Source organism: Staurois parvus, unplaced genomic scaffold, assembly GCF_062004578.1.
Source record: "Staurois parvus isolate SC_StPar_1 unplaced genomic scaffold, SC_StPar_1.0 ptg000656l, whole genome shotgun sequence".
In the NCBI taxonomy this organism is placed as follows: domain Eukaryota; kingdom Metazoa; phylum Chordata; class Amphibia; order Anura; family Ranidae; genus Staurois; species Staurois parvus.
The window spans coordinates 599,243-612,085 of NW_028318452.1; the positions used below are offsets into that span (position 1 = coordinate 599,243).

Below are 12,843 nucleotides of genomic sequence, written 5' to 3' on the forward strand. Positions count from 1 at the left end.
CAAGCGGAAACCCCGAGCTACACTCGGAAATACCCTACAGCATTGCTCCGGGATCTCTTCTTCACTTACCTTGTCCTGCGCTCCCACGATGTCCCTTGTAGTGTCCCCTGTAATGTCCTCCGGCCTATGCCGGCATCTGTCTTCTGGCTTCCGTTCCCTGCGACGTCCGGACGTACGGGGACAGAACGGCGGGAAATTTGAAAATTGTAGAAGTGACATTCACTAAAATCACATAGTAAAACATTACTGTATCAAACCATTTCACATACATTTTGTCCCGAGTGCTTTGTCCTGTGCCCTGCCTGCATTTTTACTGTTCTTTCTGCCTGGAAACTGAGAAACGTCCATGGCATCCAAAAAGCGTCCCTTTAGGTCAAAATCGGTTTTAGACCAGCTAGAGAACAGCGATAGTAAATTAGAACCACTTGCAGAATTGAGTGATGGTGATTTGTGGGGAAATTCATCAGACACTGAAAACAATTTTGCAACTAAGATCAGTGATGTGTGAACTTGGCGCTATATTTCAAATTTCAGTGTTTTTGGTTTGATTATATTATTGAATTAAATGTATTATTATTATTATTATATTTTTTTTATGATTATTTATTAAATTATAATTTATGATTTCGTGTTTCAAATTTTAACATACCCGGGATGTTTACAAGACTCTTGTTCGGACAGATTTCAGTGAGTTATTCCTAAAAATTACAGGCCTACAATAAAAACTACATATTTCCATGCAAAAAAATGTACCACTTTGAGCACAGAAATATGGACATAATCAGACTGCTAGGGAGGCTACAGTGTTACTAAACCCTGCATTCACTATATCTGGTCACCCACAGTCCACACAATGTGGAGTTGCAATTATTTTAGTAAATATAAACTACTAAATACTTTTTCTCATCAGCAGTTAGAGCAGTCTTGTGACTTCAGCAGAGCACTGGTTAAAGCTTGTAGTTTTCTTTCTGCTCTAGGATGCAAAACCCCTGACCTCTTTCAGGACAGTGCTGATTGGCCCTGTGCTGATCACATGCACTCTCCCAAGCAAAAAAAAACAAACCTCTAGTGATACACACTAAACTGAGCATGTGCAGAAGGGTTCAGTCTGTCTTATCAGCATGGGTATTTGAACAAGAGAAGGGGCAGAGAAGAAAGGATCAAAGAGCCTTTTTACACAATGCAGAGGATTAACCTCTTAGGATAAACATACCTGCATGTTAGTATATGTGTCCATGCACATATAGGCATTTAGAGGCTGGAAAAAAAAACCACATATAGGCATTTAGAGGCTGGAAAAAAAACCACAGCCAGCATGTCCAGGAGCAGCAGCATTTTGGAACAAAAAAAGCTTTAAGCATGTAAATACATGTTAAAGCATCTAAATGTACCTTAATGCTAGGTGCGTTTAGCCCTTGAGCGTTAATTCATTTCAAGGACAGAATAAATTATTATTCTGGCTAATCAAAAGTAAAGTGATACTAAACCCAGGACTATGCATTCACTATATCTGGTCCCCCCGGACCCTGCATTCACTATATCTGGTCTCCCCGGACCCTGCATTCACTATACCTGGTCCCCCCGGACCCTGCATTCACTATATCTGGTCCCCCCGGACCCTTCATTCACTATATCTGGTCTCCCCGGACCCTGCATTCACTATATCTGGTCTCCCCGGACCCTGCATTCACTATATCTGGTCCCCCCGGACCCTGCATTCACTATATCTGGTCTCCCCGGACCCTGCATTCACTATATCTGGTCTCCCCGGACCCTGCATTCACTATATCTGGTCTCCTCGGACCCTGCATTCACTATATCTGGTACCCCCGGTCCCTGCATTCACTATATCTGGTCCCCCCGGACCCTGCATTCACTATATCTGGTCTCCCCGGACCCTGCATTCACTATATCTGGTACCCCCGGTCCCTGCATTCACTATATCTGGTCTCCCCGGACCCTGCATTCATTATATCTGGTCTCCCACAGTACACACAACATGGAAATGCAATTATTTTAGTAAATATAACCTGCTAAATACCTGGTCTCATCAGCAGTTAGAGTAGTCTTGTGACTCCAGCAGAGCACTGGTTAACGCTTCTAGGTAGCTATCTTTCTGCTCTAGGAGGATGTGAAACCCCTGACCCTCTGTCTAGACAGTGCTGATTGGCCCTGTGCTGATCACATATACTCTCCCAAGAAAAAAAAACACCTCTCTAGCAATACACACCAAATTGAGCATGTGCATGTGACTATGGATTCAGTCTGTATCAGGTGGTCATTTCAACAAGAGGGGCAGAGAAGAAAGGATCAAACAGCCTTTTTACACAATGCAGAGGATTAACCCCTTATGTTCCACAGTGAGTATAACAAGCATGCTTTACTGCATATACAGACTGATTTTACTGTTGTGGGTTTAGTAACACTTTAAAAGCTACCAGGGCCCACAGCTGAGAGCCCCTATACCTTGCAAGTTAACCAGCAGCACCGTAGAGCTCTGCCAGTAATAGTGTACATCCACCTCCACATACACACTGTATCCATGGGGCAGAGGAATGTAAGACATGGCATTAGAAACACAGGGCACATGTCGCGCATGCGTACGCCGGTCTCCTTTCCCTCCTCCATACACACGCCGTATCCAAGAGGCAGCACATGCGTGGAACGTACGCGCACTCTCCTGTACTAACGCCTTCTTCCGCCTTGCAGTGACTGTGCCTGAACTGCGCACTCTCCGTGGTCTCTGGTGACGGCGTGCTGTCTTTGTGTACCTTTCTCCGGTAAGATGGCGGACCCGCGGCTGAGGCAAATGAAGATAAAGACCGGCGTGGTGAAGCGGTGAGTGGATCAGGCGGGCGGAGACATGAAGGTGTGCTGTGTACTGTGCCCGACCGCCTCTAGGATAATCTCCTCCCACCTAGGCCTGACAGCAATGTATAGGGGGGAGCCGCCTGACAGCCCTGTATAGGGGGGAGCCACCTGACAGCAATATATAGGGGGGAGCCGCCTGACAGCAATGTATAGGAGGGAGCCGCCTGACAGCCCTGTATAGGGGGGAGCCGCCTGACAGCCCTGTATAGGGGGGAGCCGCCTGACAGCCCTGTATAGGAGGGAGCCGCCTGACAGCCCTGTATAGGAGGGAGCCGCCTGACAGCCCTGTATAGGAGGGGAGCCGCCTGACAGCCCTGTATAGGAGGGAGCCGCCTGACAGCCCTGTATAGGAGGGGAGCCGCCTGACAGCCCTGTATAGGAGGGGAGCCGCCTGACAGCCCTGTATAGGAGGGGAGCCGCCTGACAGCCCTGTATAGGAGGGGAGCCGCCTGACAGCCCTGTATAGGAGGGGAGCCGCCTGACAGCCCTGTATAGGAGGGGAGCCGCCTGACAGCCCTGTATAGGAGGGGAGCCGCCTGACAGCCCTGTATAGGAGGGGAGCCGCCTGACAGCCCTGTATAGGAGGGGAGCCGCCTGACAGCCCTGTATAGGAGGGGAGCCGCCTGACAGCCCTGTATAGGAGGGGAGCCGCCTGACAGCCCTGTATAGGAGGGGAGCCGCCTGACAGCCCTGTATAGGAGGGGAGCCGCCTGACAGCCCTGTATAGGAGGGGAGCCGCCTGACAGCCCTGTATAGGAGGGGAGCCGCCTGACAGCCCTGTATAGGAGGGGAGCCGCCTGACAGCCCGGTATAGGAGGGGAGCCGCCTGACAGCCCGGTATAGGAGGGGAGCCGCCTGACAGCCCGGTATAGGAGGGGAGCCGCCTGACAGCCCGGTATAGGAGGGGAGCCGCCTGACAGCCCGGTATAGGAGGGGAGCCGCCTGACAGCCCGGTATAGGAGGGGAGCCGCCTGACAGCCCGGTATAGGAGGGGAGCCGCCTGACAGCCCGGTATAGGAGGGGAGCCGCCTGACAGCCCGGTATAGGAGGGGAGCCGCCTGACAGCCCGGTATAGGAGGGGAGCCGCCTGACAGCCCGGTATAGGAGGGGAGCCGCCTGACAGCCCGGTATAGGAGGGGAGCCGCCTGACAGCCCGGTATAGGAGGGGAGCCGCCTGACAGCCCGGTATAGGAGGGGAGCCGCCTGACAGCCCGGTATAGGAGGGGAGCCGCCTGACAGCCCGGTATAGGAGGGGAGCCGCCTGACAGCCCGGTATAGGAGGGGAGCCGCCTGACAGCCCGGTATAGGAGGGGAGCCGCCTGACAGCCCGGTATAGGAGGGGAGCCGCCTGACAGCCCGGTATAGGAGGGGAGCCGCCTGACAGCCCGGTATAGGAGGGGAGCCGCCTGACAGCCCGGTATAGGAGGGGAGCCGCCTGACAGCCCGGTATAGGAGGGGAGCCGCCTGACAGCCCGGTATAGGAGGGGAGCCGCCTGACAGCCCGGTATAGGAGGGGAGCCGCCTGACAGCCCGGTATAGGAGGGGAGCCGCCTGACAGCCCGGTATAGGAGGGGAGCCGCCTGACAGCCCGGTATAGGAGGGGAGCCGCCTGACAGCCCGGTATAGGAGGGGAGCCGCCTGACAGCCCGGTATAGGAGGGGAGCCGCCTGACAGCCCGGTATAGGAGGGGAGCCGCCTGACAGCCCGGTATAGGAGGGGAGCCGCCTGACAGCCCGGTATAGGAGGGGAGCCGCCTGACAGCCCGGTATAGGAGGGGAGCCGCCTGACAGCCCGGTATAGGAGGGGAGCCGCCTGACAGCCCGGTATAGGAGGGGAGCCGCCTGACAGCCCGGTATAGGAGGGGAGCCGCCTGACAGCCCGGTATAGGAGGGGAGCCGCCTGACAGCCCGGTATAGGAGGGGAGCCGCCTGACAGCCCGGTATAGGAGGGGAGCCGCCTGACAGCCCGGTATAGGAGGGGAGCCGCCTGACAGCCCGGTATAGGAGGGGAGCCGCCTGACAGCCCGGTATAGGAGGGGAGCCGCCTGACAGCCCGGTATAGGAGGGGAGCCGCCTGACAGCCCGGTATAGGAGGGGAGCCGCCTGACAGCCCGGTATAGGAGGGGAGCCGCCTGACAGCCCGGTATAGGAGGGGAGCCGCCTGACAGCCCTGTATAGGAGGGGAGCCGCCTGACAGCCCTGTATAGGAGGGGAGCCGCCTGACAGCCCTGTATAGGAGGGGAGCCGCCTGACAGCCCTGTATAGGAGGGGAGCCGCCTGACAGCCCTGTATAGGAGGGGAGCCGCCTGACAGCCCTGTATAGGAGGGGAGCCGCCTGACAGCCCTGTATAGGAGGGGAGCCGCCTGACAGCCCTGTATAGGAGGGGAGCCGCCTGACAGCCCTGTATAGGAGGGGAGCCGCCTGACAGCCCTGTATAGGAGGGGAGCCGCCTGACAGCCCTGTATAGGAGGGGAGCCGCCTGACAGCCCGGTATAGGAGGGGAGCCGCCTGACAGCCCGGTATAGGAGGGGAGCCGCCTGACAGCCCGGTATAGGAGGGGAGCCGCCTGACAGCCCGGTATAGGAGGGGAGCCGCCTGACAGCCCGGTATAGGAGGGGAGCCGCCTGACAGCCCGGTATAGGAGGGGAGCCGCCTGACAGCCCGGTATAGGAGGGGAGCCGCCTGACAGCCCGGTATAGGAGGGGAGCCGCCTGACAGCCCGGTATAGGAGGGGAGCCGCCTGACAGCCCGGTATAGGAGGGGAGCCGCCTGACAGCCCGGTATAGGAGGGGAGCCGCCTGACAGCCCGGTATAGGAGGGGAGCCGCCTGACAGCCCGGTATAGGAGGGGAGCCGCCTGACAGCCCGGTATAGGAGGGGAGCCGCCTGACAGCCCGGTATAGGAGGGGAGCCGCCTGACAGCCCTGTATAGGAGGGGAAGCCGCCTGACAGCCCTGTATAGGAGGGGAGCCGCCTGACAGCCCTGTATAGGAGGGGAGCCGCCTGACAGCCCTGTATAGGAGGGGAGCCGCCTGACAGCCCGGTATAGGAGGGGAGCCGCCTGACAGCCCTGTATAGGAGGGGAGCCGCCTGACAGCCCTGTATAGGAGGGGAGCCGCCTGACAGCCCTGTATAGGAGGGGAGCCGCCTGACAGCCCTGTATAGGAGGGGAGCCGCCTGACAGCCCGGTATAGGAGGGGAGCCGCCTGACAGCCCGGTATAGGAGGGGAGCCGCCTGACAGCCCGGTATAGGAGGGGAGCCGCCTGACAGCCCGGTATAGGAGGGGAGCCGCCTGACAGCCCGGTATAGGAGGGGAGCCGCCTGACAGCCCGGTATAGGAGGGGAGCCGCCTGACAGCCCGGTATAGGAGGGGAGCCGCCTGACAGCCCGGTATAGGAGGGGAGCCGCCTGACAGCCCGGTATAGGAGGGGAGCCGCCTGACAGCCCGGTATAGGAGGGGAGCCGCCTGACAGCCCGGTATAGGAGGGGAGCCGCCTGACAGCCCGGTATAGGAGGGGAGCCGCCTGACAGCCCGGTATAGGAGGGGAGCCGCCTGACAGCCCGGTATAGGAGGGGAGCCGCCTGACAGCCCGGTATAGGAGGGGAGCCGCCTGACAGCCCTGTATAGGAGGGGAGCCGCCTGACAGCCCTGTATAGGAGGGGAGCCGCCTGACAGCCCTGTATAGGAGGGAGCCGCCTGATAGGCCTGTACACTCCACACTTGAGGGATCACTTAATTACAGATGAATGGTGCAAAACTATATGTGTATCCCTGTACAGGGATAAATTACTACAACGTGATAAGTGAACCACACTTGACAACATAAAAAATCCACACTAAAATGCAAATACAAATAAGGACCCCCCCACATAAATGCATGATTTGTATTTGCATTTTAGTGTAGATTATTTATGTTGTCAAGTGTGGTTCACTTTTCACATGTATAGATCCATATAGGATCTTATCACTGTCTTGGATGGATATTCATAGCGCTGCACTATCATATATACTTTTGAATTCATATACACCGTGGGGTTGAGGTACTAGTGCCAGCAGCTTAGGGATAGGGAGAATCCATATAAGCGCAGGAGGACTTTATATTATCACATACAGTACATAGGTTGAAAAAAAGACTTAAGTCCATCTAGTTCAACTAATAAAACCCCCACATACACAATCCTTTACCCATAGTCAATCCAGGGGAAGGCGAAACTATAACCCGGAAGAAGCTTGATCCAATGTTTTGGGGGGATACCTTCCTGAATCCCCAGGTAGCATTCAGATGTTCCCTGGATCTGCAGTCTCTGGTGTTACTACCTATAAATGTTCATTCTGACACTTCTCTCCGACGTAAAGATCTGCATTCTTTTGCTAGAAACGTACTTAAAACCCCTAAACATTATATATATTTTTAGCATAGCTGCTAGAGAATAAAATGGTGGGTGTTGCAGTTTTATATGGCACACATTATTTGCGCAGCGGTTTTTCAAACGTAAATGGTTTGAAAAAAAAACCAACACTTTAATCCCGTAACGTCGGTGCCTCCCGGCCCTTTAAGGGGTTTCTGATTATTTGACTGCCTTGATTGGTGCTCATATGATTGGAAATCTCCGTTAGGTGCCAGGAGCACGCAGGGCGAACAGTCTCGGCACAGGTTTGTTTACATTTAGGCATGCATATACACGGCCTCTCTGCATCGAGCTCCACCCACCAACAGGCCGCATATATGCGTACTCTTGACACAAACTGGTTATTAAGTTTTAACCCCTTGGCGCCGGCGCCTCCCTACCCTTTAAAGGTTTCAGGGGGCGGGGTTTAGGGTCATGTGACCGCTGTGACAAACCATCACGGCGGTCACATGATCGGGAAAGGTCCCAATCGAAAGAGGAGATCGGGACCTTTCCGTGAGTACCGGACGTGTGCTGGGAGCGAGGGTGCGCGCTCTCATCACGTTTTTTTTTATTATAGAACACAAATGTGCGGCAGCACGGCATCTAGGACCAGACGCCAGGAGGCTGCACATTTGCATTTGGCCAGCGCCAAGATGTTAATGCACAAAAATACAATGTAATGCCCAGTTGTTTGGTAAAAGTCTAAAAGATGATGTCACGTCGAATAAATAGATACCAAACATTTAAAATTGTGTACGCCGCCGAGTGTGGTTAGCTGGATCACCTCGGTGGGATACTGGTTGAGGGCCGCCTTGGTCCTGCTTTTGCTGTTCTCGTCTCCCAACCCTCTCTCTTCTCATGTTTCTCCATCTCTACAACTGATTTCTATTTTTTTCTCTTTTTTTTATATTTTCATCTCTTTTTTTCTCAGTTTGGGTTTATACTCTTGGTTATACGAAGCTATCTCTTTTTGTTTCATACATCTTACTGGTGATGCCCCCCTTGAAACTCTGTTTATTCATATCTCTGTAACGTGTTACTGTGTTATTGATCCTTCCATCTTTCTGTTATATGGAATTATTTTTGCCCATCCACATGGATTATCACCACATTTGTTGTTTTTTTTTTTTGTTTATGTTCTTCTACTTTGTTCTTGTTTTCATTATTTCTCATGCCTTGTTTTGTTAATTTGCTGAAAATGTAATAAAGGCAAACTTGCCTTTAAAATTGTGTACGCTCATGGGATGGCGCCAAACTGCGGTACCTAAAGTGATATTAAACCCACAACAGTAAAATCAGTCTGTATATGCAGTAAAGCATGCTTGTTATACTCACTGTGAAACCTAAAGGATTAATCCTCCCCATTGTGTAAAGAGGCCATTTGATCCTGTCTTCTCTGAACCTCCCCCTTCTTCTACTGTCCCCAATCCATTTCTTGATAGAACAGAGCTTTGGGGGCAAACTGCACATTCTCAGTTTGGTGTGTATTGCTAGAGAGTTTTTTTCTCTTAGGAGGATGCATATGATCAGCACAGGGCCAATCAGAGCTGTCCAGACAGAGGGTCTGGGGTCCTGCAGCCTCATAGGACAATCAGGAGAGTATGAAACTCCTACAAGATTTAACCAGTGCCCTGCTGGACACTGATAGAAGTCACAAGACTGCTCTAACTGCTGATGGTATTTAGCAGTTTATATTTACTAAAATAATTGAATTTTCTTGTTCTGTGTACTGTGGGAGACCAGATATAGTGAATGCACAGTCCTGGGTTTAGTAACACTTCAAAAATGTCCATAGGTGTTGCTTTAACCTCCTTGGCGGTATGATTCCTTCTGATTTTTTGTGCTGAAAGCGGTACCATTTTTTCGCATGGAAATAGTTTTTTATTGTAGGCTGTAATTTTTAGAAAAATTTCCCCACAAATCATTATCACTCAATTCTGTAAGTGGTTCTGATTTACTATCGCTGTTCTCTAGCCGGTCTAAAACCGCTTTTGACGTAAAGGGACGCTTTTTGGACGCCATGGACTTTTCTAAGTTTCCAGGCAGAAAAAACAGACAAAATGCAGGCAGGGCACAGGGCAAAGCACTAGGGACAATATGTATGTGAAATGGGATGAAACAGCAATGTTTTACTATTTAAAATTGAAAAAAAAAAATGACATTTTTTAAATTTTTTTAATTTCCCGGCGGCGCCCGTACGTCCCGACGTCACGGGGACCGGAACACAGAAGCCGGATGCCGGCATCGGCCGGAGTAGATGGCCGGGGACGCTGCAGGGGACACATCGTGGGAACGAAGGACAAGGTAAGTGCTGCAGGGACCCCCAGAGCAGCGCCGCATGGTAAGCCCGAGTGTAGCTCGGGGTTACCGCTTGTGGTATAGAAATTCTACCCCGAGCTACACTCGGGAAAACCGCCAGGGAGGTTAAAAGTCTTTACAGGTTACCAGTTTAGAGTTACATATGAGGTCTGGTGCTGGAATTATTGCTCATTTGCAGCAATACCATATGTGGTGCAATTACCGTTTTACAAATGGGACCTACATATGCTTTCACCTTTGCATATGAGCACAGGAGGGTGGGTGCATGTTAAATTTGTTTTTACACTGTTTCTTTACATTTTTTTATTACTTTTATTGCAATCACAAAGTATGAACATCCTCCCTTCTGATCGCTGGGGCAGTGATGGGTTCTCTTTACTTAGACATGGGAGGTCTATTAGACCTCAGATCTCTCCTCTACCCTTAATATCATCAGATTTAACTGAGATTGGTTTGATTACATGTTGTTACAAGCCAGTAACATCATGTAAACAACTAACCGAAATCTGAAGTGACAAAATACCCGTTGCTTCCGATTTCATAGACCATAGGGATGATCGGGGAACTTCCATTCCTTCATCTCTATGGTAAGCCAGTGGAACCTCTGCCTTCTGTCCTCTGCTCTAGAACAGGAGAGCCCACAAAGGCAGCAAGGGAGGGTGGACCCCTTACAATCCATGTAAAAGAGATTCAGTGGCTCTATTACCACTTGGATTAGTTTTACATTTTTCATAATCGCTTGCTGAAAAAAAAAAAAAGATACCAGGGTCATGACGGCAGCTGCAGCAATGGCCCCAGTATAACCACTTCAGCCTGAGGACCTACAGGTATATCCTACAAGCAGGAAGTAGTTAAAGTGTAATTCAGTCAAACCCTAACTAAGCCTAAACCTGCTCCCAACCCTTTCTAAATCTATTCTATCTACTCTGTAAAAGGAAAGAATCACAATAAGGAAGGTTTTCCTTATTGTAGATGTGTCAACAAAAATGTTAGCATGTGCCAGAAATTTCTGTAGGTCTTTAGCTGCCACTCTGGGATTCTTCTTTACCTCATGCAACATTCTTCGCTGTGCTCTTGCAGTCATTTTTACAGGACGACCACGCCTAGGGAGAGTAGCAACAGTGCTAAACTTTCTCCATTTGTAGACAGTCTGTCTTACCGTGGACACATGAACATCAAGGCTTTTGGAGATACTTTTGTAACCCTTCCCAGCTTCATGCAAGTCAACAATTCTTGATCGTAGGTCTTCTGAGAGCTCTTTTCTGCGAGGCATGGTTCACATCAGACAGTGCTTCTTGAAACCAGTAAACCCAAAACAGGTGTGTGTTTTTTAAGGGCAGGACAGCTGTCAGCAACACATCCAATATCATCACGCTGATTGGAGTCAAGGTTGGCTCACTCCTGGCTCCAATTAGCTCTGGGAGAAGTCATTAAGCTAGGGCCTCACATACTTTTTCCTCCCTGCACTGTGAATGTTTACATGTTATGTGCAATTAAGCTATGGCAACATCTAATGTTTGTGTAGTATTATGTTCAGCAGACTGTGTTCTTCTATTGTTGTGACTTAGATGACGTTCAGAGCACATTTTATGCCCAATTCATGCAAAACTCCACGTAATCCCAAGGGGTTCACATACTTTTTATTGCAACTGTACAGTTAGGTCCATATACAGTCAGGTCCATAAATATTGGGACATCAACACAATTCTAACATTTTTGGCTCTATACACCACCACAATGGATTTGAAATAAAACAAACAAGATGGGCTTTAACTGCAGACTGTCAGCTTTAATTTGAGGGTATTTACATCCAAATCAGGTGAACAGTGTATTAATTACAACAGTTTGCATATGTGCCTCCCACTTGTTAAGAGACCAAAAGTAATGGGACAATTGGCTTCTCAGCTGTTCCATGGACAGAATAATAATTATAAATCAAACTTTCACTTTTTAATACTTGGTTGCAAATCCTTTGCAGTCAATTACAGCCTGAAGTCTGGAACACATAGACATCACCAGATGCTGGGTTTCATCCCTGGTGATGTTCTGCCAGGCCTCTACTGCAACTGTCTTCAGTTCCTGCTTGTTCTTGGGGCATTTTCCCTTCAGTTTTGTCTTCAGCAAGTGAAATGCATGCTCAATCGGATTCAGGTCAGGTGATTGACTTGGCCGTTGCATAACATTCCACTTCTTTCCCTTAAAAAACTCTTTGGTTGCTTTTGCAGTATGCTTTGGGTCATTGTCCATCTGCACTGTGAAGCGGCGTCCAATGAGTTCTGAAGCATTTGGCTGAATATGAGCAGATAATATTGCCCGAAACACTTCAAAGTTCATCCTGCTGCTTTTGTCAGCAGTCACATCATCAATAAATACAAGAGAACCAGTTCCATTGGCAGCCATACATGCCCACGCCATGACACTACCACCACCATGCTTCACTGATGAGGTGGTATGCTTAGGATCATGAGCAGTTCCTTTCCTTCTCCATACTCTTCTCTTCCCATCACTCTGGTACAAGTTGATCTTGGTCTCATCTGTCCATAGGATGTTGTTCCAGAACTGTGAAGGCTTTTTTAGATGTCGTTTGGCAAACTCTAATCTGGCCTTCCTGTTTTTGAGGCTCACCAATGGTTTACATCTTGTGGTGAACCCTCTGTATTCACTTTGGTAAAGTCTTCTCTTGATTGTTGACTTTGACACACATACACCTACCTCCTGGAGAGTGTTCTTGATCTGGCCAACTGTTGTGAAGGGTGTTTTCTTCACCAGGGAAAGAATTCTTCGGTCATCCACCACAGTTGTTTTCCGTGGTCTTCCAGGTCTTTTGGTGTTGCTGAGCTCACCGGTGCGTTCCTTCTTTTTAAGAATGTTCCAAACAGTTGTTTTGGCCACGCCTAATGTTTTTGCTATCTCTCTGATGGGTTTGTTTTGTTTTTTAAGCCTAATGATGGCTTGTTTCACTGATAGTGACAGCTCTTTGGATCTCATCTTGACAGTTGACAGCAACAGATTCAAATTGCAAATAGCACACTTGAAATGAACTCTGGACCTTTTTATCTGCTCGTTGTAATTGGGATAATGAGGGAATAACACACACCTGGCCATGGAACAGCTGAGAAGCCAATTGTCCCATTACTTTTGGTCCCTTATCAAGTGGGAGGCACCTATGCAAACTGTTGTAATTCCTACACCGTTCACCTGATTTGGATGTAAATACCCTTAAATTAAAGCTGACAGTCTGCAGTTAAAGCACATCTTGTT

At 50.1% G+C, this 12,843-nt stretch overlaps 1 protein-coding gene across 1 annotated transcript in view; it reads left to right on the top strand.

Moving 5' to 3' along the window:
* Nucleotides 1-2,660: 2,660 nt before the first annotated feature.
* Nucleotides 2,661-12,843, top strand: part of TBCA (tubulin folding cofactor A) — an 82,233-nt gene continuing 72,050 nt past the window's right edge. Inside the window, exon 1 of the mRNA XM_089694210.1 lies at nt 2,661-2,838. Coding sequence (XP_089550336.1) covers nt 2,786-2,838 — 53 coding nt within the window. The 5' untranslated portion in view covers nt 2,661-2,785. The remainder of the gene's footprint in view (nt 2,839-12,843) is intronic.